General features: G+C 31.8%; 4 protein-coding genes across 4 annotated transcripts; 1 reads left to right on the top strand and 3 right to left on the bottom strand.

Annotated features, from left to right (window-relative positions):
* Positions 1 to 621: 621 nt before the first annotated feature.
* On the top strand, positions 622 to 1,338 carry LOC122604415. The gene has a single exon (XM_043777310.1). The coding sequence runs from the start codon at positions 622 to 624 to the stop codon at positions 1,336 to 1,338; it is 717 nt and encodes a 238-aa protein (XP_043633245.1).
* A 1,288-nt stretch (positions 1,339 to 2,626) lies between these two features.
* On the bottom strand, positions 2,627 to 10,383 carry LOC122604414 (senescence-induced receptor-like serine/threonine-protein kinase). Its single transcript, XM_043777309.1, has 14 exons — positions 10,314 to 10,383; positions 10,099 to 10,220; positions 9,676 to 10,067; positions 6,405 to 6,865; positions 6,173 to 6,311; positions 5,705 to 5,776; positions 5,521 to 5,592; positions 5,348 to 5,428; positions 5,097 to 5,257; positions 4,821 to 5,026; positions 4,368 to 4,494; positions 3,809 to 3,871; positions 3,190 to 3,349; positions 2,627 to 3,080 (listed from the first exon to the last, which is right to left on the bottom strand). Exons 1-14 carry the CDS (start codon positions 10,381 to 10,383, stop codon positions 2,720 to 2,722), a joined length of 2,487 nt encoding a protein of 828 aa, XP_043633244.1. The 3' UTR covers positions 2,627 to 2,719.
* Positions 10,384 to 17,598: 7,215 nt separating this feature from the next.
* LOC122603342 (biotin synthase, mitochondrial) lies at positions 17,599 to 21,616 on the bottom strand. The gene is made up of 6 exons (XM_043776017.1): positions 21,237 to 21,616; positions 19,946 to 20,125; positions 19,706 to 19,812; positions 19,378 to 19,583; positions 19,100 to 19,239; positions 17,599 to 18,134 (listed from the first exon to the last, which is right to left on the bottom strand). The coding sequence occupies exons 1-6, from the start codon at positions 21,462 to 21,464 to the stop codon at positions 17,835 to 17,837; spliced, it is 1,161 nt and encodes a 386-aa protein (XP_043631952.1). The 5' UTR covers positions 21,465 to 21,616; the 3' UTR covers positions 17,599 to 17,834.
* Positions 21,617 to 22,588: 972 nt separating this feature from the next.
* On the bottom strand, positions 22,589 to 24,039 carry LOC122605246. The gene is made up of 2 exons (XM_043778157.1): positions 23,564 to 24,039; positions 22,589 to 22,982 (listed from the first exon to the last, which is right to left on the bottom strand). Exons 1-2 carry the CDS (start codon positions 23,991 to 23,993, stop codon positions 22,903 to 22,905), a joined length of 510 nt encoding a protein of 169 aa, XP_043634092.1. The 5' UTR covers positions 23,994 to 24,039; the 3' UTR covers positions 22,589 to 22,902.
* Positions 24,040 to 27,842: the final 3,803 nt, after the last annotated feature.

Here is a 27,842-nt window from a genome sequence, read left to right as displayed (position 1 = left end):
CATCAGAGGGACACATCGGTCAATTAAAAGGCCTCCAGGTTCTAAAAGTCAATAAAGTTATTATTATTTTTTTTTAATTAAGAGTAAGTTGGTATAATTTGAAGAAAAAATACTTTAGGGGGTGTTTGGTAGGAGATAATCATAGAGAATGTAAATATAACAGATAATGGAAATAGTGAGAAAGAGAATGAATATTTGGAAAAAGAATGAACTCCGTTGTTTGGTACCCACAGAGAATGAATATATATAAAAAAACAATTTTAAATAATAATACATTTATTACATATAACATCTTCAAAAAAGAAATTTTTTTTTCCCCATTCTCACCCATTCTCTACAATTTGTAGTGAATGGAGAGAATGAAATTGATTCCTCTTTCTCATTTTTCATTCCTTTTCTTTGTCGCAAACAAACATGAGAAGTCTTTCTCATTCCCTTTCTCCCATTTCCATTCCATCATACCAAATACCCCCTTAGTGTTAAGTCCGTGGATTTCGAAAAGGGATACAAACAAAAAAAAGCATCATTTTGTTGGTGTTTTATTGTTTTATCAAAGATTCAACAAAAGGATATATTTTATAAAATTAAGATTGTTTAATTTAGAAACTTTTAAGAACAATTATGGGAAAAGAAGATGGGGAGAGTTCGAATAACGATATGGGAATTGGATCGACACACTATTTCCAATGCCCCTTGTTGACGACAACAAACTATACAATATGGTTGATAAGAATGAAGATCATTTTACAAGCAAATGGTCTACGGAAAATGGTCGAGTCCGATAGAAGTACGGCTGATGAAAAGCGAGACAAGACCGCGATTGGGTATCTATTTCAAGGATTACCCAAAGATATGATATTGCAAGTAGCAAGTTGCACAAATGCAAAAGAAGTTTGGGATACATTAAAGACTCGAAATGTTGGAGTAGATCGAGTACAAAAGGCGAAACTACAAACTCTCAAATCCGAATTTGAGATGTTACAAATGGAGGAAGATGAAACCATTGATTCATTTACCGCGAAAATGACAAGTCTCACATCACAAATGACAAGTCTTGGATCAACCCTTGATGATGCAACTCGTGTGCGGCACCTGTTAAATTCTGTACCAGAGAGGTTCATTCAAATTGTGGCGTCAATTGAGCAATACTCGGATCTAGATAAATTAACTTTGGACGAAGCCATTGGAAGATTAAAGACCTTTGAAGAAAGGATAAAGATTAAGCAAGGAAAGATCTTTGATCATCAAGATAAACTATTATTTACAAGACATGACAACAATGGTCAAAGACATAGCTATGATAAAAAAAAGAAGAGGAAGATATGTTCCACCAAATAACCGAGGTTATGACAATTCAAGACAACATGGAAGAACCGATAATTATTCGAAAGATACATTCAAGAGCTACGATGAAGAAAAGAAAACCCCTCAAGATCAAGAAGGATTTACAAGGAACATAAATAATGTAAGATGCTACAATTGCAACAAACTTGGACATTATGCATCAGATTGTCGACGAAGACCTCAAAGGCGACAAAGAGAAGAAGTATCAAACCTTGTGGAAGAAGACGTAGAACCACAATTATTAATGGCATCTACAAGCTTTAACAAGACTCGAGAAAAACTTGGCAAGGATGCGCCAACAAATCAAAGCAATCCATTTGAAAATTTCTATGGTGACGAAGACTTAAAGTGGGGAAAAATTCTACTAGAAGACTATGAAGGAAGACATGATCAAGAGCAAGAGACTAAAGAGGACTATGAGGAACTAAGTATGGAAGATCAACAAGTCAAAAGCAATGACATGTTTGAAGGAAGAAAGCCTAAAGTCAAGACACACTTTTGGAGCACTATCACTTCAAAGATGGTTCAAAAGATCAAGAATAAGTTGAAAGGAAATTCAAAGTACAAATGAAGATATTGCTCACAAGATCGAATATTAACTACGTCAATGGTTAAGGGGGAGAATGTCTAAATTAACCATTGACATAGTTAAAATGAAGACTTATAGGCATAATTATATTAGTATATAATTAGAAGGTTGTGTTATGTAATTAGATCAAACTTGAATAGTTGCAATGGTTGGTCAATAGACACAACCGTAGAAAAATGTAGGAAAAGGTGGCGGTTACCACCAAGCAACACCACCGAATAGACACAATGATTCACTCGTAACCATTCAACTAGTATATATAGGATATGTGTAGACAAAATTCACAAGTGTGTAATAACGATTATATTCATTCTATATACGAAATTTATTACATATTTCTTGTTCTTGATCCTACCGGGACAACATAGTTTACAACCAAATGAACTATACTTGATTCTCTTCCGGATACTTTTGTAACAGATCAGAAACATAAAACTTAGGTATGATAAGAGGAATTTGGGAACAACTCCTTACAGAGGAATTTAACAGTACATAATGTTGTTGTCTGCAAATTTATATATTTTGTGTGGACTTGTGGTCGGTCTTGCTTGTGTTGGAATGCTTACATGAAGGGATTTAGTCGGTTTTGTAACAAATGGAGAATACAGAGGCATGAAGACATTTGACAGATGATTGTTCAAGTAAGATACTTCATTATATCAAGGGATTACAAAACATTTTGTATCTCAACAAATATATTACAAAAACAAAAAACAACTGCAGAGAATTTAATGCTCGACAGCTTTAACAGTGTTTTTACATGAAGACATTTGACAAATGATTGTTCTAAGACTCCGCCATCAAGGAAGTACTCATGCTTTCCATGTTTAAGGGTATGCTTACACTTCTCTCTGCTTGCAACCATTGATTGAGATCTATCACCACCTCATTCATGGATGGCCTTTCATTGGATTTGGGGGAAACACATACCCTTGCCAATTCAAATACCTTCCAGGCTATTTCGATGTCAAACAACCCCTCTAATCTAGGATCAATTATATCCTCCACGGTTTTTTCTTCAGCGATGTTTATGCCTACTGTGTTTATGCCCTCTAATATTGCTGGTTTTCCTGTAATTAACTCCAAAAGTACTACGCCGAAACTGTACACGTCACTTTTCTCCGTCAACTTGTTTGTTGAATGATACCTGAAAAAATAACATGTACATGCACATTAGTTTTTCTATACTTCATCCTATCTCAATTACTTCATATTAATAGTTATTTAGTGAGGTGATGTGAAAGAAAAAAACTCACTCCGGGTCAAGGTACCCATCAGCATTTTCAGTTTTAAAAGCTCTTGACAGCCCAAAACCAGCCACCTTGGCTTGGAAGCCTTCATTCAATAATATGTTTGAAGACTTTATATCTCTGTGGAGTATCGGTGGCGTGCAGCCATGATGCATGTATGCTAAACCTGTAAATTTATCATTTTGTTTGTATTTAAAAATATGTATCTTTACATGTACAAAAATAAAAATTCACACTTACAAGTGTGAATAAATGTATAAATTATTGTTTACATTTAAAAGTGTGAAATCCAATTTGTAACACCAAATTCTATCCGGACAAGTAGAGAGAGAGAGGAGAAATTGAGTGTTCACAATTTTATATGTGGATAAGTTTGATAAATTATCACGCTTATATATGTGAACACATTGTTTACACAACTTTAAGTGTGAAGATTGATGATTCTTCATGTTTCTTCACACTTGAATGTGTGAAGATTTTTTACACATTTTTGAGTGTTAACCAATTGACAAATTTCTTCGCACTTTTGTTGTAGTGATGTTAAACTTGTTAATGCATTTGGCTTGGTGCTTACAAAACACAAGAAGTACACGCAAATGTTAAAGTAATCTAGTTAGTTACTAACCTTCTGCTACATCACATCCTATTTGTAACCTTCTTCCCCATGGCAAGACATTTGGGATTCCATCTGATCAAGTGATATATCAGTAAATACACTATTGTATGTGTTCAAAAGAGTGAATTATAGAAAAAAACACGTACCTTTAGAAAAAAAAACACGTAAAATCATAAGATCTAGCTTTAGAAAAAAACAGAATCGAATATTTGGAAAGTGATCCAACATGTACTTAAATACATGGCACCGCTCTATTCTATTAAAAATTAGATTATTAATGATTATACTAAAATTTAGGAGTAATAATTAGCACAATAGGTTCCATAAAAATCTGGAGAAAAAGTGTCTTGGGTCGGCCCGATTGTTCTTACACTCTGACCCATATTCTACTGATGCAAGAATTTGCTGGTTTTGACCAGTTACCCACCCATTTTTCCACCTCTACTAGATCACATAGGACGTCAATGGAACCTCAAATTTGGTGAGAACTCTTGACAGGAAGATATGAGACGCTTATACAAGCATATAGTTATATATGTATTTGAATAATGAAAGAAGGGGGAATCACCAAATAGATGTTTTTCTAAGTTCCCGCAGGCCATATACTCGTATATAATTGCCTTGTGGTTTATGTCGTCGCAGTACCCAATGAGTGAAGTTATGTTTTTATGACGAACATCCATCAGAAACTTGACCTGTAGACAAAACATAACTTTCTCAGTCTCCATGACACCATGTTATGACTAGCTTTTTATTTTTTGCATTTGAATGAGTCATCAACTTATTGCAAGATTTTTTTATTTGAAAGTTAAGTAGCTAGTTATAAGAAAGTATGATGTACATTTATGAACATAATTTTGAAGTTTAATGGGTATCTCGTTCAATAAAAAAGTGCATATTTGTGTACATTCCTAAATGTCAGTTCATATATTATGGCTTAAACACTGATTTCTATTGAAGGAGGTAATTGTATCTTTCAAAAACGGAAGGCCTTTAATTAAGAGCATTGACAGAAATGTACCTCATCCCGAAATTCCTTATTTCCTTGGTTTGGTGATCCAGAAAGTATCTTCACAGCAACCTGCTTACCCCCAATTAATCCAAGGAACACCTTCCCAGATCCTCCTTTCCCAATTTCAGTCTCAAAGCTGTTAGTGATTCTCGCCACTTTAGAATACTTTAACTTTTGATATCTCGTTCTAAGACGTTCCTCGTTTGTGCCCAAATCTGCATTAATTAATATATTCATATACAGAGCCTTTAATTTATTAAGTTATATGAAAACAGCTTGTTATACCTTTTGTTCTGCATTTTTTTACTGTCCATGTGGTCGCAAACACAACCAGTAGTGCCAATACACTAATTGTGACTAGCACTCCAATATGAGGTTTGCTACGCTTGTTTTTACATGAACCCTCGATACAAGAACTTTTTTCTTCATCACTGTTTGCTCCAATTCTAGTGATGCAACTAATATTAGAATAAGTTTTGACTTGAGGTTTTTTTTAGTGCATACTTTATATAGTTATAATAAAGTAAGGAGCTAACCTAAGCACCAAAGATCCATTCTTTGACTTTGCAACAAGTTCTGGTGGAAGTTGTCCTGAGAACTTGTTTCCCTGTAAGTTTCTAAAAAAATTACAGACCATGTAACATCATTAATTATCCATCGAGTAAAAGCTTTTGATTTATTCTAGTTTGACAAACGATCGATCACTTACAGAATTCTTAGGTTCTTCAATTTAGCCAGAAAATCTGGTACAGTTCCGTTCAAGTTGTTGTAGGACAAGTCCCTGCCAAAGAAACCAAGAGAAATAAGTACCTTTTTGCCACATACATTTTTATAATAAAGTAATGAACAATTTAATGATATAAGACTTCTAATGCATATGAAATAGTACTTACAGTGATTCAATCATAGTAAGATTACCCAAGGCAGTTGCTATCTCTCCACTTAATCCAAAAGAGGAAAGGTTCCTACATTAAATTTGGTTAAGTAAGTTATTTGTCAATGTTAGCCGAATGATGTGCTCATTTTGCCAATGCTAGTTAAGTAGTAAGGCTACTTCCAGGTTCTACCTAAAAGCGGTATGGTATGGATAAGTGGTAAGCACCCTGGCCTCCAGAGACAGAAGGGAGAGGTTCAATCCTCATCCCATGCAAAGGTCGGGGGTCCTTTTCTACCATTAAGGTAGAACAGCCTCTCTGCCTAGGTAGAGATAAGGTCTGTATAAATCTTAACTTTCCCCATACACCGTCGAGGTATTGGGGCCCAAAACACATGAAAAACGTTACTGGGCAGTTCCTTTTCTTGTTTTGGTTAAGTCTAGTAAAATTGTTAGAGGTGGTTGTGAAAAGGAATAGATTACATACAGGGATATGATCCTAGCTGCCGCTGTATCATTGTAGCGACATGTAAGACCATCCCAGACATATGATTTCGGAAGACACGGATCTCCTTGCCAGTTTCTTTTTAGTCCATAAATTGATTTAGCATTAGATATTGCAGCATCTAGTTTCAATATTGCAGAGCATGATAATTAAATAACATCATCAGTTCTTTCATAATTAATGCTGAGAGTTAAGAATCAAAATATTTAATTACCATCCTCTTCTTCTGTTTGATCTTGTTTTAACTGCATTAGATTGTAAATCGCTGCCGCGTTGATTATAGGAGGGAGGGTCGATCTCTGGGTTTTATTTAACATAAGAAACCGATTGCCATTGGCTATAAATAACTCTGTTACTATGGTGCTTGCTTGGGTTGTGGGAATGACTGGTCCAAGAGCCGTCCCATTCAGATAAATGTTGAATTCTCTCAAGTTGTCTTCTAGTAGTGTTTCAACTTCAGCAAAATGCAGGTAAATTCTAACTATAGATGGGATATTAACTATCCACTGTAAGACTATATTGTCTGTAGAGTTAATTGGTGTAATGGCAGTGCTCATAACCTTTAATGGCATCTCGAAATCCCCTGAAGGAACTGTATCAGATGAAGTCTGTACCGCTTTATAGCCTTGCGGAATTGACGGAATCCAAATTCGATCAAACTTGTCGTCTTTGTACCTGTGTCACCATCTTCATGATATGAGTTTTTTTTTCTTTTCAGAAAGGCAATCTTGATGTGAACTAATGTCATCCCATCATGATCTGCCCGTAAATAATGATGATGAATTGATAATATAGTTCATCTTATTTTAGAACTTTTAATCACTTTTTATTATATTAATTTATGGATAGAGATTCTCTTTCAACTTCATAGGTAAAGTTGATCTTAACCTAAATTTAAATATAATTTTTGAATCTTTAATTTTAATCCAATTATTCAAATGTCAACTTTACTTATAAAGTTGGGTTTTAATTTTAGATGATCTCAATCCTTAATTTATTGATAAATAATCTCTAATCTACTATATAAATAAAGAAAAACTGTGATAACATAAGATTTTTTAAAAATTGTCTTAAATGATACTTTTACACATTTTTTTAATATAGTTATGACATCATCATATTTTATCAATTTAAATTTCAGAATATCCTCTCTTTTTTAAATATATATAATCATTAATATAAAATTTTATTAAATAACCACATTATTATATAAGACTTTAACAAGCAGCATGGTTGCATGTAAACACTCTGGATTCTGAAGACAGCCTATCTACTTAGATAGAGATAAAGTCTACTTACATCTTAATCTCTCTCGTACACCGTCTAGGTATTGGGGCTCAAAACTTGCGGAAGGCGGCACTGAGCAGTTTCTTTCTTTTTTACGTAAGATTTTAATCACCTTAATTTTCGTTATAATAGTCCGAAAACTATAATGTCTTTCATGATAACGGATTTACTTTTTTTTGTTTTTACCAACCATATGTATTTTGTGTCCACAACTACACAAATTTTATTTCCGTTTAGTTTCGTTTTTACATTATAACTTATCACAATTTTTTTACTTATTTAACGTTGTTGTTATATATTTTAATATGACAACATATTTTAAAGCTAATCAGATATCATTCGGTTTATTTGTAAAACGTCTATAAGTTAACCCGGGTTTATTACCTAGTTTATCCTGAAAGAGAAATTTTGATTTTGATTCATAAATATAAAAGTTTGGATATCTAAATGAATTTTTTCTTTTAGTTGGAATCATTAAATTAAGATGATAATATTATATATTTTTTTAGATTTGATTTTAATTTAATAAATTCAAATTTGGTCAGCATTTATAAAATTTTTCATATATTACATAATTGTATTAAGTGATTGTTTTTTATATTGTTAAGTTTTATATTATCTTTTTTAAAAACCTTTTTTTGTTTTTATATAACATTTCTTTTTTTTATATTGTATGTTGTGATTTAGAACAATTTCAATACTTTGTTATTAAAATTTGTATAATATTTTTGTTAAATAAAATAAATAAATCCAATATTTAGTTCTACGTCATCAAATTTTAATGATATTTAAATAAAAAATATTATGCATATGTATATTCTCATTACAATAACCAAAACATTAAAACAAATTATAAAAATGATGATATTATCATATTTCAACATAATCTAATAAACTCAATATTGAAAAAATAATAGCCTAAAATAATTTAAAACCGTTCATTTGAATATGTGAATTCCATTATTTATTTTTCTATTAATCTTGTTAAATGTAATCATCTTCTTAGTAAGGCTACTGAGTTTGGCAGGTTTAACAATACACCAAATAGCCAATACATAATTATTAATAAATCTCATCAAATATATATATTTTTTGAAAGGTAAATTTCGCTGAAAACTTCGTGTCATAATTCGACAGTGGGAGGTCTAACATATGTTGTCTTAACCAGGTCCGCGTTAGAGAACTCTCTTGAAGTAAAAATGTCTATTTCAAATACTCGATGGGGAAAAACCCCCTACTAATTTGCCCAAAGGCATGACGATTAATAGGGTAAACCCTGTCCCATGAGACTTGAACCCGGGTTGTACCCAAGTCAAACTTTCATAAAAGGACTTTCTATGTCATTCCTAAAGCTTGAACACAAGATCTCATCAAATATATAATACAAACTACTAGAAAGAAATCTCTATATTAAATAAAAGAGGATTGTTGTGACATAATCATTCCATAAATATTGCTTATTTATCACATCCAAATTATTTTTTAATATTAAGTTTGTTTTTTTTTTAATTTACTTATGATGTCATAAACACTCTTATTCTTAAAACTTATTGCATTTTTGTTTTTATTATTTTATAAATATTTTTTTAGAGATATATATTTTTTAATTTTGTTAGAAAAAAACTCTAATAAATTATACATTGTTTTATAAGTTTCATCTTCTAAATAATTTTATCATAACATATTTTTAATTATTCACATATTATGCGAGTTAATAAACTAATTATAACTTATAAGATATACTATTTTGAGAAGACGAGTGCTCTTAGACTATCGCAACTTTGGTAGCGAAAATGCGATTTTATAAAACTTTGATTGATATGTCCGGGTTTAGTTAATTAGCTAGTACCATAGAAGGCAAAATTAAAATATCTAAAAAAGTAACAAATCCGAAATAGAACAAAATGTTGAAAACTTAAAAAAAAAAAAATGAAAAATACATGAAAAATTTAAAAATATATAACAAAATTTAAATTTAGAGGATGACATTGAAGTATTGAACCCCCGTTTCCTACCCCTTTTGGTACCGCCTTTTTAACGTAAATGGTTTTTAAGAATACACTTTTCCGAACACACCATAAAAATTCCCATAATGCTTTGATTAATTCGGCTGATTTACTTGGCCGTTCACATCCTAGCTGGTTATAAAAGCTATATATTAATGCCTTAGGAAATTTGAAGGTATTGAAAGTGCTAACCTGATCACTTGATCTGATAAACCAAAATTATCGCTAACGGTGAGACGGAGTGATGTTAGACGAGGTACTTGATACATGATGCTATCCAAAAGCCTCACTTCTAATCCCGAAATGAATGGAATTCCACGACCTGTGCTCACAAGGCACACCTTTATGTAATCCTTTAACGGCACATGTATAATTTCGGCGTAAACTACTCTCATTTGATTATAGATAGTATCCCAAAGATCTGTTCCAAGATAGAGATCGAATATTGGGATAAAGCCTCTGATGTCATAGTTCCCGTACATGAACTTGGCTCTTATTAAATACGTATTATTCTTCCCTTGTTTTAGTCTAAGAGTGTAGCAACTTCGGTTGCTATCAGGAAAGTATCTAAGAGTCTGTGAGATCTCGATCCTTATTGGCATTTGGTATTTCCGCGGGTGATATTTCTCCACGTATGCCAGTTTCCGTGAATCCAGCGTCCGAAACATATCTTATGCCTGTTATATTATCGGTATAATCTGAACCTTCAGCTAGCCCACAATCTATGCTGATGAAACCTATAAAAAAAAAAACTTAAAAGGTCAAAAAAAAAATGTTTTTAGTACTCAACGCCATTTAATTATTTTTATGAAAATTTCATTCTTAAGTACCTGATTGATCATCTTGAGCATGAACAATAACCAAGAAAAGAGCAAAAGAAACGCTTTCGAACAATGTCATTTTTTTTACTTGTTTAATTTTGAAGTCTTCACACAAATGTATTTATAACATAACTCCTCGTGTGTGGAGTGCTACATGTATCCAGCAAGGCAATTTACTAGTTGGGGAGAGTTTTCATTTTTTTAAACCCATTCACACATACCTCTCACATTTTTCAACACTCTACCGTTAATATATTATTTCGTTTTGCATTTTTTTTTTTTTTTTTGGCATTTATCAAGTCTACCGTCAAGAATATATCTACACCCTGACATCGTAAATTTGGAAATAGGAACATTTTTTTTTTTCACATCCTTTTCTATATACGCAAACCTTTCACAACTAATTAGTTTTTCATACATTACTTTTATTATATAATTTTTAGGAGAACTTTTATATGTGGTTAGATCATATCTTTCTTTTTAATCAACATTGGATATAATTATGTGATTATGTAAATTATTATATTTTTTACTCAAATATAATTCTGAAATATATGTCAAAACGTAGAGGAAAACAAATCAATCACAAAAATATATGTATTATTCATATAAAATATTTTACATAATAAGTTATTTAGACTAAAACAACTATGTAAATTTAAATACTTAACTAAATGTAATTAAATAGTAATAATAAATATATGTTTTATATATTATTGTTTTTAATTAATTAAGAATAATAATAAATAAAGTAAAGTAATGAAGGGTGTGATAAGAAAATAAATTAACTCATAAAGAAAGTGATAAAAGGGGAAGTAATAAGCCCATTGAGAGACTTTATTCATGAATGAATTTAAAAAAAAAACATTTTTAAAATAGAAAAAGACTAAAAGTTATTGGTTTGACATATTCCTTCTGCATTCAACCAAAAATCCTAACAATTAATTATGTCATATAAATCTTTGTTTTAAGATTAAATTTAAAACGATAAAAAAAAAAAAATTTTAAAAATAAATAAAAAAGAATGCTAACAGAGCATTTTTAAAATAGAAAAAGACCAAGAAGTTTGGTTTTAGAGATTCCTTTTGCATTCAACCAAAATCCCTAAAAATCAACGATGGAGAAATTAAAATATAAGGGTTAATTGAGATTATTATATAGTGTGGTCTATGGGTCGTTACTTGTGGAAGTATAAAAACCAGGCAATTTTGGCAAGCAACGATAAGAATTGATGTCATTTTAAATGATGTTGTTAGTTTTCTATTTTCTTGTTTTTCTTATAGAACTATGATTTTTAGGTTGTTTTGGTTAAAATGGCTTAAGAACCGACTCATCTCTATATAACTAAGTGATGATAGTTTTTTATTAGTTGGCAATTATGAGAGAATGACATATAGGATTTTTCATTATTTGTCATACTTACATTAATTTTCTAATTTTAAGCATACTTTTAAAAATTATTTTTTAACCTAATCATCATTAAATAATAATAAAAAAATAAAAAAGTAAAAAAAATAATTAAAACAAGTCGGCTAAACATGTTACATGTAGGTTAACAAGTCTTAAAATCTTAAAAACTGAATTAATGGATGGATTTCTTTACGTTTATAATTATATTATATACTAATCCTAATACCCGTACGATGTACGGTAGTTATATGAATTGTATCATAAAGAAATATGGATATGCCTCATACATAATTTGTGCGTACGAAATAAATTATGGTTAAAGTAAACCAATGATCGAAATTAAGTTATGATAAATAGTATTGATAAATATAATATATGTTTAGTTAAAGTTTGTATTTACATTTAATTTTTAAAATCACATCAAAATCGGAACTTGTAAGCATAGTTGATGACGACAAATAACCTTGTAATTTCGGATCGTAAAACTTCACTTTTTGAAGTATTCATGTTAATAACTTATTATTATAAGTAATATAATTGATACGAGATGAAGAATTAAGAAAGAAAATGAGACAATTTTATTAATGAAAAAACGATCAATCAAATATGGTTATAATGTGTTTTATATCTATAAGGGTGGGGGGAGGGCTTCCCCACTCCTCCCCTCCCCTCCCTGATTTTTCTTCTCCTCCCTCCCCTCCCCGAAACCTAGGAGCATTTCACCACCTCTCCCCTCCCCTCCCCACCCTTTTCTATTTAATTTCATTTCTATTTATTTTTAAAACTAAAACACTTTATTTAATAAACTAAAACTAATACAACTTAAAAACACAAATAAAACACATAATCTTATTCAAACATACGAAAACAAGTAAAACATAAAACTTAATCAACATAAACATACAACTAAGGCGCCGGCCATCCGTACTGCTCACAAAAGGCGCGTTTCTGTGCCAAAACCATCTCCAACATCGGCCCGCTGAGGTGATCGTGTGGCCTGATCACGAAGTCCATATCATTCTGTCGCTGCTGACTCTGGACCATCTGTGTCATCTCCTCCTCCCATTTCTTCCTAGCCTCCTCCGCCGCCATATAGCTATCCATCATCGCCTTCTGCATCTGCATCTTCTCCTCCCGAGCTCGTTTTTTATCCTCATTGTCGCATTTCAACTCCGCGACCATCTTCAAGAACTCCTCAGATGTAGTAGAGGCGGAAGGAGCAGCCTGCTTACCCTTAGCTTTACGGCAGGGTGGCAAGGGTCTAGCAGGATGTACTGGTGCATCATCCATGTCATTCCCTCCCTCCTCTTCTTGCTCCAACTGGTCCTCATTCAAGTCAATATGGACCGATGCCTCCCCCGATGAACTTACATGGACAGACCCTTCCGTTCTTGCCCTTTTGCTACCCGACTCCTCACAAATCCCCTCCAAAGTAAGAACCTCCGACCATTTCGGTCCTCTACTCAAAACCTGCCACGCCTCTACATGCGGAAACCCGGACTTGTTATTGTATTTCCGCATATACAATGCCACGGCCGCCTTAAACACATCCTCGTCACTTTGGCCACTCGACATCTTACTTTTCTTCACATTGTAGATACCACAAAAACCCGACACCTTATGCTTCAAATCCTTCCATTTCGACCGACACATTTCCGGGGTACGTCCCGAATCACGTTTCAAGTGTGAGTCCATCTGAAACTTCACCTTCTTCCAAAACGAACCCGCCGTTTGGGCGTTTCCGACGTATGGATCCTCGGAAACGTTTAACCAAGCTTTTGCCAAACACGCCTCTTCATCCTTCCCCCAATTTCGACACTCTCTTTTACCTTTAACCGAGACTTGGGTCTCGGGTATTGCTTCATCTTCTTCCTCCTTGACCTCTTCTTCTTCTTCTTCTTCTCCTTCTTCTTCTTCTTCTTGAACCTGTTGATTTTGACTCGCGAAGCGTGATGATGAACCACCCACGAAACCCAAAAACCCGGCTTGATTTTCATTTGCGAAATTCATAAACCCGGTATTAATTTGTTGTACGGATTCGAAAAACAATGGATCCATTCCACTCAAGAAATCATCAACGGGTTGTGGCGTATACACATTTTCGGTCGTGTTTCTTTGCGAAGGAGGAGGTGGCATAACATCGCGATTGTTTGGCGGTGGTGGGTTTCTGCGTTTTTTCGGAAGATTTGAGAAATTAGGTTCTTTTTGTTTATTCCTCCTATTCATTTTTTATGGTTAAATTGATGATTTAGATTGAAAAAAAAAAAATTTAAGAAGAAGAAATGGAGATGGCGTGCGCACAGAAAGAAGAAGAAGAAAAAAATGAAAGAAGAAGAAAAAGAAAGAGAGAGACGTTGGAAGTGTGGGCCACACCCTTTTTTTTTCTAACAGTCATTTTGATTGGCACGTAGACCGGCACCACTGTGCCCAAGTACCTCCCCACCCAACCGGTACCGGGGGGTCGGCGCGGTGTGCCAACCGGTACCGGCCCGATACCGGTCCGGTGCCCTGACCACTCCGTCCACCCTAAGTCAAGAGCTAGAGTTTAATTCTAAGTCTAATAAGAAAATTGAATCTATATATTATTAAAAAAGCTAATCTAATATAAATAAATTAATTAAAAGGACAAGTGTCCATCAAGGATTACGCCACGTGTTGTTTCAAGATTATCTCAATCCTGTTTTAGCTTAATACTATAGTAGATATATTAAATTATTAAATTTATTGTCAAAAATAAAATTGATGATGAAAATCTATATTTATGGTAATAATGAATAAATATACGGAGTAATATTTAATATAAGAGTAATAATTATATTATGAATCTATATCTATATATTAATTAAATAGTTAAAACCTTTAGTTGTATATGGAATCTAAAATCTAAAAAATATATAAATAAAGATTTAAACTGACACATGTCGCATAAGAAACACGTTATGTGTCGATCAAAAGATGTCTTAATCTTGTTTTAGTTTATTGGTAGATATTCACAGAAGATTCAATTATTATTATAAAATTAATTTTAAAACTTAATTCCATGTATATCTCTTAAAACTTAATGGATGGATTTTTTTTTTCACCAAGATACAAATTTACGTTTGATAATTAGTATTACGTTTGATAATCTCTCTATATAACTAAGAGAGGATAGGTTTTTCTCTATGTTGCACTTTTCTTTTCGTGTTTTTACTTATGTGGCATTTTAAGATAATTTTAATGTTTTTTTTATATATTTATATTTAAATTTATATTTTTTGGTGCTCATGTGGCATTTTATTTGCCACGTCTTCATTTGCCTACATGGATATTTGTTTTTTTTTAACAACTTTAATCGCAAATAAAAAGGCCAAATACAAAATTAGAATTCATGACATCTAACTTTTAATATTATGCACGAACCACTTCATATAACTTAATTTTTGTTTATTTTTTGCAAACTACATTAGATTTTCATTAAAACTAATTTAAAAACAGTGATAATATATTGTCGATCTTTGTAATTAATCTCTTACTTTGTATTTAATTATCTTTGTACGTAGAATATACTTTACTTTAATATAATATAAAATTAGATTATATTAAGAATTACATTTATATTTTACTAACCCATTATATTATCAATGTCAAATTAGATATTTTTACTTTATCATTTTTACACCCATATTTTTAATATTTAAATCTATATTTGTAACTTATCTCTAAGTAATTGAATTAGGTATTTTGATAATATATGATCACAAAGATGTTTATATGCTTTATACCGCCTCTTTTTATTAATTCAATAATAATTATCATTGTTTCAAATGAGATTATTTATTATATTATATTTAATAAATATAGATCATAAAAATAGAACTTTATGACTTATAAATATTTACATTTCATTAGTCATGTTTTAGAATATTTGATATATATTATATATTTATAAATTATAATTTTATTATTTACATTAGTTATAAATTGACTATTTTTTTATATTATCATAAACTATAAATAATAGTATAATTTTCAGTTAATTTTAGCTTACGTGTTCAGTCAGTCTCACATAACATACAGGTTTAATCTAGTAACAATATAACTGTTTCGCTCACTTTCATTTTAGTGTCGGTTGAATCATTTTCAATCTATACATGTTACGGGCGGAAAAAAAATTGTTTAAAAAAAAAACAAGTTCCTAACAATCATTTGTATATTTGTGTTATATAAACGTCTATTTTCTTGAATGAATTTAAAAAGATAAAAGAAAAATAGAAATAATGACATAACACTTTCAAAATATAAAAAACGAAAAATAGAGTTAATTGCAGGATTCGTCCCTGTGGTTTACCCATTTTCGTGGTATACATCCCTGTTAAGTTTTTTTAAACAAATCCGTCCAAACTTGTCACATTCTTTGCAAGTTACTTCCCTGTGGCTAATGACATTATAAATTTGCCTTTAAGTCGACGCACGTGAGCCGCACGTGAGGGTAGTTTTGTAATCTGTCACCCACAAACAACTTTGTAATTGCACGATTCGTCCCTGTGGTTTGTCTATTTTAGTGGTTTACATCTCTACTCAAGAATTTTCATGGAATAGATCTAAAGTATGCAAATTTGTTGCATGTTTCATCCCTGTGGTTGATGTCGTCAATTTTTTTCGTTAAATGGGATCACGTGCCATAATAAGTTTGATGAGTTTTATAGAATTTTACAACTTTACATATACATATATGTTTATGTTTATATATATGGATCCGTGAATTAACATATACAGATTAACATATACATGTTTATATAAAAAGTCAATGACGATTTTGTAAATTTTCGAAAAATCCATCAAACTTATTATGGCACGCGATCCCATTTAATGTAAAAAAGTTGACGACATCCACCACGGGGATGAAATATGCAACAAATTTGCATATTTTGGATATATTCCACGAAAATTCTTGAGTAGAGATTAAAACAACTAAAATGGACAAACCATAGGGACGAATCGTGCAATTACAAAGTTGTTTGTGGGTGGCAGATTACAAAAATGCCCTCGCGTGCAGCTCACGTGCGTCAACTTAACGGCCAAATAATAACGCCATTAGCCACAGGGACGTAACTTGCAAAGAATGTGACAAGTTTGGACGGATTTGTTTAAAAAACTTAACAAGGATGTAAACTACGAAAATAGGTAAACCACATGGACGAATCCTGTAATTAACTCTAAAAAATCTTGGTTTCGTGTGGTCGCGGCTCCTAAATACAAAAAAAATAGTGAAATAACTAGAAAACAAGTATAAAGAAGTCAATTTGTGACTCTATAGTTACAGTTAGTTACTTCTTTTTTATGTTCCATTTCTATTCAAGGTTTTACTAAATGAAGTTTTAAAGGCTTTTGTTAAAATGCACTAAATAGTTTGTATATAAAATTCAGATAATCAGCTTTTGATATAAAAAATAAAATACATTAGTTACTTCCCAGATTCTATAATTTTCTTGTAGACAAATGTAAGCAGATCTTATGGATGCTTGACTTTTTTATCACAAAACGCTAGACATGTCAATTGCAGGTTTTCTTGCTTGAATTTGTAGTTGGCAAAGCCAGAATATTGAAAAATATACAAACGCTAAACATTATTCAAACCAGTTTACAGTTTCAACCACCGATACATACATGTTTGAAATCCCAGCTTACATACCATTTTATGTGATCAGTATGCCAATTAAAACTTGTCTCCTCAGGTGAAATACATCCCACCTAGAACTTTTGGTGAAGTAGCAAGCATTGGTTGTGCTCAACGAATGCCGCAACAAAATTTACATCATGTTTTTGACCGATTCATCAGTTTAAACTTCCCTATTCTTCATGTAAATACACAGTAATTCATTTTAAGTAAAAAGAGAACATATACACAAAATCACCATAAGAAAGAGGATCTATCAATTCAAGTGTTCTTGCTGCGACCTGGTCCGTGCTTGCAGTTCTAAAATCATAAAAAAATAAATAAAAAATACACGTACTCATTATCCCTGATCAAATGTCGGCTAAGCCACAAATCATCACCTTTAGTAATAATGGATCTACCTACATCATTAAATTTTCTAAAAAAGATACAAGATGTTTGTTCAGGAATATCATGATAAATCATGCAGCACTAGAAACAGCCTCTTCATGGGGTTCAGTCTCGCCAGCATCATCCGAGAAGCTAGGGGGTTTAGGGATTAGTCCAAGCAGTTTAAACATAGATTGATCGGCATCAAAATCATTGTTGGGAGTCGTCAACAGCTTCTCACCAGTAAATATGGAGTTTGCACCAGCAAGAAAACACAATGCTTGCTCTGGGACTGAAAACTTCACTCTGCCGGCAGATAGCCTCACCATTGCCTTTGGCATTGTAATGCGGGCAGTAGCAATCATCCGTATCATCTCCCATATTTCAACCTCCTGCATATTCCAGCGAAATCCATACCTTTTAAAATCTTAAAGAGGGTAAACTTTATAGCATATTCAATTTTTATTATGAAAATACAGTTTAAAAATGGGATCTAAACTATCAGAAACACATATCGTAGTACCTAATTGCTGTTCTTGATACGATATTTGTGTGTTTCAGTAAAGTATAACATCAAAAACATATAACGTTGATGGTACATAAATAAAACAGATAAATATAGGAGAAAAGCATCCGCACTGCAGCAGCACCTATCTCGCATACCCTTTTTAATGAGGGGCAGATCATGTACATTTAAAGAGCTTCAAAGGTACACTGGAAAGTAAATCTAAAAAAAGCCTCATGGGTACTGCTTTGCTGCACGGATCATTTACCCCTAAATAAATTTGAATAGCATTTTCATACAGTATTTATTCACGTGCTTGGGTCTTTTGATACAACAATGTATTTTGGTACCCATTAACTACCAAATCAGTGAACTCAGGGTACTAAAAGTCTGAAATGAGATATTTTGAAGAGTAGACCCCAAAACGGTGATCTTTAAAGTAAGTTACTCAAAATTGAATGAAAGTGTGTTTCACTTATTTGAATAGCAAGTTTAGTCACCATAGCTATTAGAAACAATGCAAGGTGATGCTATCTTAGAACCATCCCACTTCAATCTCATTTTCGGTCTTCATGCACTAACTTAAATCCATAACTATTGGCTACTGCAGCATCAAACCTCAGTGGTGTGATCTCTTAAAGGTCACAAGTGTGAGTTAATTACTGATAACCAAGAACCTATTATGTACAAAAAGCAAAACCCAAAAACAAATCTCTCAATTTGCAACATGTCATCATAAACACCTATTCTTGTTCATTTCATCGTTGTTGAACACAAAAAAAACGTGGATGTGTAACAATACACTCATAGCAGATATACACCAAAAATGGTTACTAAAAACAAACTTAATACCTTCTGATTTTCCAAAGGTGTGCCTTTCACTGCAAGAAGCGCATTGATTGGAACACTCTCTGGGTGCGAGGGGAGTGTTGCTAATGTATGCAACAAACCAACCCTGTCCTCTTCGGCTTCACCAAGCCCTATTATTCCTCCTATCACCATAAAACAGATTCTTATAAGAAAGCAGTAACTCTATTATGTACTTATCTTCTGCACATACATTACATTGTGGATCAAAAGTTATAACAAAATCTAGTTTGTTGTATACTTAGGACTTGGCTTAATATTACCCGAACAAACATTAATCCCTGCTTCACGAACATGCTTGATGGTTTCCAGGCGTTCGTCATAAGTTCTTGTCGTAATGACATTTGGGTAATACTCTCTTGATGTATCAAGATTATGGTTGTAAGCTGTAAGGCCTGCTTTCTTCAGTTCTAAGGCTTGCTGCTTTTCTATCATTCCCAAGGTACAACAAACCTCCATTCCCATACCCCTGCCAGAGGATTTTTAGTTATGAGGTTGAGAGAAAGATATATTATTTATAGGTTATAAATATCATACTAGCACATAAATGATATTGAATTACACAAGCATAAAAGAACGGCTGATTTTTACCTTATTTCTTTCACATATTCAAGGATTTGACTAAAGTTGGTCTTCCTTCCTATGGTGTCTCTCCAAGCGGCACCCATACAAAACCGAGTGCTACCAGCCTCTTTAGCCTGCCAGGCACCAATTGCCCATAACAAAGATCGATAAAAGTAATGTTAATCTTGGGGAAAAGGTTGAATGTTATTCATATGACCCTAATGAATCAGTTATACAGTTTAAATGAGCTTTGAAGAAAAAACACACCTTTTGTGCTGCTTCAATAACAGCATCTTTATTCATAAGTTTTTGGGCTTTCACTCCAGTATCATACCTAGAAGATTGAGGGCAATACGAACAATCCTCACTACATCCGCCTGTCTTTATAGATAAAAGTGTACATTGCTGAACTTCCCTAAAATTTTGAGCATGTCTATGAACTTGAGCCTATAAAGAAACACATTTTATAAGAAAAACTATACAACACATCAACCATGTCAAGGATGATAGCAAGAACAACATAAGAAAAACATTAACAATTAACCAATGGGAGACGTATACAACGATTCAAAAGGGCCATTCGGTGAAATTTGTTGGACATGCGCAAATATCATTAATTATACGGCCCGTTGTACAAAAAAAAGGTTCATTAACATTGTCAACATTGTTATAACTTATAAGTATCCAAAAACAAAGTTGTATTGTATTTTCATAAAAGTTGCAAACAATGTTTTAAGTTTATTATTAAAAGACCCTGTTTACTGAAAGAATGATGGTTTAAGAAAATGATATAACTTTACATCTAAATGTTACATTTTATATACAAAAATGTAATCTTTAGCTAAAATATATAATGGATTCTTGTTCAGCAGAGAGAGTTAAGCCTTTGGCTCTCATGTACATAAGCCTAAGTGGTGAAATTTCTAGACTATTCTCCCTTCCAAAATGTTCGCCCAGGAGTGCGGTTCAAACCCAGAGTCTATTGTAAGACTTTTGGGCTAGCCGGCCGGCCACATTGGAGTAGGTTCAAAAGAAACAGACAGAATACATCCATTTTAATACCCTAATTGAAGGTAACAAATTCCTAAAGTTGACAAAGTACAAAAATAAATTAAAAAAAGTTACATAATATCTTGTATGTAAATGTATATGTATGTATATATATATATATATATATATATATTATATATATATAGGGTTGCATTTCAGTCAAACACTTTAACATAAGAACAGTGAGACTAAGAACACTATAAATTGATGTTTTTGCATATCAAATTCATCTAATTAATGCATTTGCATTACAAATTAACACTAATACATGGATGCATCGATGCAGATTTCTATTTTTTTTTGTCCAAAAAACGAAGATTAATTAATTTGATTTAGATAAATCCATGATGGATGCATAAAACCAAAAGTGTGATTTTCTCTTGTTAACACTTCAATAATGATAATTAAGTACTTATATGTTAATTTAATACACTTTGTATATATAATAATAGACACACACATTGCATATATATATATATATAGAGAGAGAGAGAGAGAGGGTACGGACTCCGTGAAAGAGGAGATCGAGAAGAGGAGAATCGTAGATGGATTTAATCTCGTGTCTTTGCCAATCATTTCTGGGACCATGTCGGATGGTTCGGTCAGCTTCCAAAGCAGCCGCCGACAAAGAAGAGAAGAAGGAGCGGTGGAGGGTAGGTGGTTGTTGGAGGAGATCCAACATCGATGAAACCGCCCTCCGCTTCGGACGCATTGACCTCCCAATTACTATCATCATTTTCTCCCCCCTCCTTCTAATTCTTAACAAAGGTTTTTAAGTATAACACACTGACTGCCCCACTGACTATATATACATATATATATAGCTATCTTTTTATGGCTCAGCAGGTGGAAGTGATTGAGTGAGTTTCAGACTCACTCAAATATTGTAGTTTACCTTTGTGTGTGACTGTGTGTGAGTAAAAAAGACTGTGTGGGTGTGCCTAATAAAATGAGCAATCTGCCCATCTAATTATCATTTTTTACAGTTTTGTAAAAGGAAAAAAAATCGATTTAACTTGTCTTCAGCTATTATTGTAGAAAACAATTGGTAAAAAAATTTTGTTTTGATTTTTTGTATGTAAGTAACCTGCTAAACTAAACGAATCGTGTAAAAATAATGATATGGTGGTGTCTCATTAGGCCACGTATCAGATATTTGATAGTACCACGTTAGTATCTGGCTGCTTTCTTACAAAATTCGTTCAGTTTTGAGACAAACTTACATACAATGAACCGAAACAAAGTTTCTTTCTTACAATATTAGCTGAAAACAAATTACATTCACATATATCTTTTCCCTTTTGCAAAATATAATTTTTTTAAATAAAATTTAATTTAAAAATTCTCTTAAAATTTTATAACTGTGATTAAATTTTATAACTGTGATTTGAAACTTAATACAATGTGTTTTTATAAAACGCATTGTGTTACGTTCAAATCACACTGTGTCTAAGTTAATTTTTAAATGAAAGTATAAAATACTTTGTGTTACATTCAAATCAATTTGTTCAATTTTCAAATGAACATTTATCACACTATAATTTGGTCAATTTTCAAATGAAAATTTCTCGCCAAAGTATGTATTTAGTCGATTTTAATATCAAAGTATAGCTTTAATGTTCAATTTTATTCTATATGTTTGATAAGTTTACATATACTTGGTTGATTTTGATATCAAAGTATAGCTTAAATTTTCAATTTTATTCTATATGTTTGATAATTTAACTGTATATCATATATGCAAAAGTTATTGTATCTTATTATTAAGATTAGTCGATGTATTCACACACCTACTATATGTTTATTATGCATTTTAACAACCGTTCATATGCAATAATGATGACTGCATTCGAAATGGACTTCAAAAATATAACCACACCATGAATTTTATTTCCACATGTACTTCAAGTAATGATGATATTCTCTACACCATTTATTTTGCTTCAAATAATTTTGTGCCAAAACTTTGGTATAAACCGAAACTATTAGTAAAAACTATTCACAATTCTTGTTCTTCATTTTTCTTGTTCTAAACCATCACAACTTCACAGCCCCTCATTAACACATGTTCAAACATCCATCTCAAGGCCAAAGTGTTCGAAATCATTTCAACCTTTTCTCAAGGATCATCTCGAACACATTCATTTGATGATTGATGGAATTGAAAAAAGTCTTTACTTGCATAGTCTAACTGTCCAAGCCACTGCTTGAGCCCAATACTTGAGTCTTAACTTAACATCTTCAGGATGATCACCTAAACAAATTAAAATAAATTGAGTTAGAGTGTCAGACAATAGACACAATACATAAGTATAATATAGATATGAAACAAATTACCAAACATTCCAAATCATTTGTTTACCTATTTTAGAGCCAGAAAGCAACATAACCATATTTCAAACATAATTCCAAACAACCATTTGAATACTTCTACTATATATAACATTGAAATTGAAAAATCCATCTTTTTGAAAAATCTATCCTACACTAATGACTAATTTGAACAGAGTTACACAAACAAACACCCCAAAATTATACAAGATTAACAAAATTCCAAATCATAAAAGAAAACAAATAAGCATGATTTCCATATAAATCAAAGTATTTGCTAATCAAGAAGAAAGCAATATAAGCATAATTTCCAAGCAAATTCAAGTATATTGGTAATGAACTAATGATAAAGAAAGAAAAATAAATATGATTTCCATATCTTGAATCAAAACACCAAATACAACCACAATTCCCAAATAAATACAAGGGAAACACTCATTTAAAAAAAACAATCAAATAACATTAAAAAAATACAATCCTTAATAAAAAAAAAAAAACACTCACCAGGACTAGAAATCTTCCAATTGGCAATAGGAGATGATGGCACACTTTCATCATCCATTCTTGGCGACTTTTGCTGCTGGTCATCAAGAAACTTTTGACTCATTGAATAACACAATTCCAAAGCAGGCAAAGTGTTACAAAGTTCAGGGATTTCATCATAACTGAACCCAAAACCCAAATCCAAACACCCCTTAAGTTCTTCAAGATCTTCATCAGTTAAGCTTTTAGCTCTGACAAGTTCATCTTCATCAACATATCCTTCAAGAAAGACTTGGTTTTTCCTTTTGGGGTTCTTGTATTTAAGCCCAGAATCTTGTTTCTTGAAAACCCCAGATGGGATTTCATTTGGAGATTGGAGATCTGGGTTTTGGTTTTCTTGATAAAGGGTCTCAGAAAAATTGGATCTTTGTTCATTTGAATAGTTCCCCATTGTTTTCTTGGATTTTTATTGTTGAGTGGATAAAAGTGTTTCTCTGAAGAAAAGGGATTGGCTTTTATAGATATGAAAAGTGTAATAACTATCCCTTATATTTTAACCATGTTGCTAACAAAAGACATAATGTTATGGTCAAAATTTCAATTCATAATGATAATGATATACGAAAAGAACAAAAGACATAATGCTAATGATATACCAACCAAAAGTAGTTAATAAATTCTTAACTAAAAATAAGACTACTCTTATAAGATAACAGAAAGAAGAAACGTAAATGTGGTTTTTTAGGAACTTAATCGACTTAAGCTTGATAGTATAAACGTTGGTCATAATAGGATTAATAGGACTATTCTGAAATTGGATTACGAGCTTTACCAAAGATAGAGAAAAGGGTAGGGTATTGTAAAACAAGTAAAAGAAATAATACATGGTCTTAACTCTTAGATCATAGTTGAGTTGACACACGAAGAGTCATGGGGGAATTGATGCACGTAAATTTCATAATGAACGATTATTTTTAATGAATATAAACTTATTATTTTATTTGTTTTGTTTTAATACTTATTTTATTTCCTAAAAGACTAATACCATAACAATTATGTAATGTTGCATCATTACTTTAAAACAAGTTTAATTGCATATTAGTAATAGTTTAACATTTATTTTCTTAAATCATATCAATATATCTCTAACATCTTTGTGTGGATAAAAGTTCATCAAGACCAATATATTTAGATCATAATAAATTTATAATAATGTTCAAAAAACTAAAAAAGGGTTTTGCTAAACAAAGCCCTAAGGGCTTCGTTAAGGTGCATTAAATAATTGTACACTTACTATAAAAATTAGAGGGTGTGCTTTTGATATGAAAATATATAACCTTTTTATACATATTAAGTAAAACCCAAAAGGCTTTGTTTAAATTTTTCAAAAAGATATTATAATAAAAAAATGTAATAGACCAAGTAAATTAAATGTTGTGACCCGAAATGTATGGGTATAAACGTTTATACGCTTTTATATATGTGCTCCGTATCGAGATTTTCATGCTTCTTGGCATATATAACCTTTATAAACTTTTACTGAATGCTAATAATTGCATAATAACATTTTTTATATGTGTTTTAAAACTAACATTTTTTATTGTGATTTGTGAAATGTTACAAAAAGACATCCATCATGTCTCTAGAACCAATCGTATTTTCATTACCATACACACCACACAAGAATATTAAAATTTCACCATCATAGTTATTGATTATAAATTTAGAAAAAATATATTCCATAAACATTGATTTGGTTATACAATGATGGGGGTATGCTTTCTTACGGACCCATTGTTATACTCCTTAATAGAATTCCTAGATCTAAAAAATTAAGTAAGTGTCATACAACTTATGATTGATGATCGAATCACACTTTCTAATATGAATTCAATGCATAAAAACCACGAGCTTTATTTGAGATATTAGCAATTGAATTAAGTCTTGTAAAAATTTTATGTTGTATTTAATAATAGTAATACTTAGAATATGAATTTAACACGGACCCGGTTAAGATAACGTAAATTAAATTAAATCCCTTGTCCACGTCTAAAAAAACAGTTCCAAATAATGCAGTACATTCGTCTTGTTAATGAAATGGGGGATAACATTAACATTTGTTGAGAATTAGGTAGATAATTGGAAGAGAAAACAAGTTAATGGGGTTAATCTGTAAATATAAAGATTACGACGTGGAAAGTGGGGCTGACAACAGCGTTTACTGAGGTGGACGATTGTTATTGGAAGATAGAATGGCACCACATAAAATCACGAGGATCTGTAAAATGACACCTGGCTTCATATTGTGGCTCCGCACAGTCATTGATGTTCATTAGATTTGTCCTTTTCTGATTTTACTACAAGACAAACACATGTTCACCTTATCGGCTTATCTTATATTGGCCATGTTTATCAAAAGTAGCATAGCATATGTCAAACATGACAACACGGGCAAACATACATGCAATAACGGTATTTTTTGATTTTTTTAAGTGAATTTTGCTTGAAATTTAATGTTGTGATTCGACATCGAATATCTAGCATACGTTGTCTTAATCAAGTTCGCGTTAGAGAGTTTCATCGAAGTAGAAATGTCTATTTCAAATACTTGATGGGGAGAAACTCTCTACTAATCCGTTTAAAGACATAACGATTACTAAAAATAAACCCTACCCAAACCTGAGTATACCCAAGTCAAACACTCATAAAAAAAATTTTCTTAAGCCCCCAAGGTTTGAACTACCACTCGAATAACCGTATTTCATTTCTATCTTAAAATGATTTAATTTATAAAGCAAACAAAGTAAGGGAAAATTATCTTTAGATTTTATTTAAGTTTAGATACTATTACATTAAAAAAAGTTACATATTAAACTTTTGAATTTAATAAACATACATAATCCCCCCCCCCCTTGAATTTTACATAAACCCTCCTGAATTCTACATAATCTCCCCCCCCCCCTTCCCCCCCCCAATTTGTTTTACCTAAAATGGGTATTGCATGTTTTACCTAACATTTTCCCATATAGTAATATTATATATTTAACTTGAAAATCATTAGACTATATTTTTAAGTACAAACATTAAATTGGATATAGGATAATGATATATCAATCTATTTGGTGTGCCTAAAGATATGTCTAATAGTAAGATGAAAACATGTAGAAAAATCACGGGGCAAAATTAGGAAAGTAAATTAGTGGAATCCACATGTCAGATTGTTAAGATTTTTGGTTGATTTATAGGCACATGAGTTAGATTGATTAATCATTTTCTTTGGATATCAACTAGTTCTCTTTTTTAATCTTGCCCTTTGATTTTGTCACTTGTCAACATTTTATAGTTAAAAGGATTATTAGACATTTTAATTAGGATGTCATTTCCCAAAATTAAATCAAGTTGCAAACATCTTATGTCATCTTGTTTTGTCCGATTGCCAAAACTATCATCTATGATTGCAACGTAACCAATACGCATAGATCTGGTGACCAAGAAGACAAGATGGGAATGAGATCATTTGCTCCTATTTCTCTATATTAGTTTTCAATGAGTTTTGGTTATGGAAAATGATACTTCTACAACAATTTTTAGTTATCTACAACAAATCATGTATGATATAGTTGTATACTGCGTAATACAGTTTGTACATTTGTTGTAGATAGCTAAATTTTGTTGTATAAATATCACTCCCCGGTTAAGGATATCATCAGACCGAGTATGGGCCGGGTTTTAGTAATTCTGGATCCGGATTCGGACGCACTTAAATATTACTGTCTCAAACCCGTCAGGTGCCCGTTATTAACTATCAGTAACGGGTTTTCACACGGGTAATCTGGTATCGTTAAAAAAAAAGCAAATGGGTTTTGAATTTTTATATACTTATGACATATTCTAATCTTCGATCATTTTCTTCCGACCAACTTCAGTAACTTCATTAATCTTTGATGACAAATGCAATGATTTTTGTTGTGCCTTATCATTCGTTATATTTCTCTTAAGCTACATTAACATTGAATTATTTAATATCTGCACCTTAGTACGAATCTTCATTCGACAATTATAGAAGGAACATTTCCAAAGTATGTTTGGCTTCAAACTTTATCTGCTATTGCATTTCAGTATTCCTTAATTTGTACTTCCGACGCATGAAAATTGTCTCAAAATTCACTTATGATACTGCATTAAACTGCCACAAAGTTAGCCCCATATATAAATAATGATATTGATAACTAAACAATAAAACTACAAATCAAGCATTGGAATTTTCATGTGACAGGGTAGTGATTTTATCTATTTTGAG

This window comes from Erigeron canadensis, chromosome 6, assembly GCF_010389155.1.
Source record: "Erigeron canadensis isolate Cc75 chromosome 6, C_canadensis_v1, whole genome shotgun sequence".
Classification (NCBI taxonomy): Eukaryota; Viridiplantae; Streptophyta; class Magnoliopsida; order Asterales; family Asteraceae; genus Erigeron; species Erigeron canadensis.
This window is presented reverse-complemented; position numbering and strand designations above follow the sequence as displayed.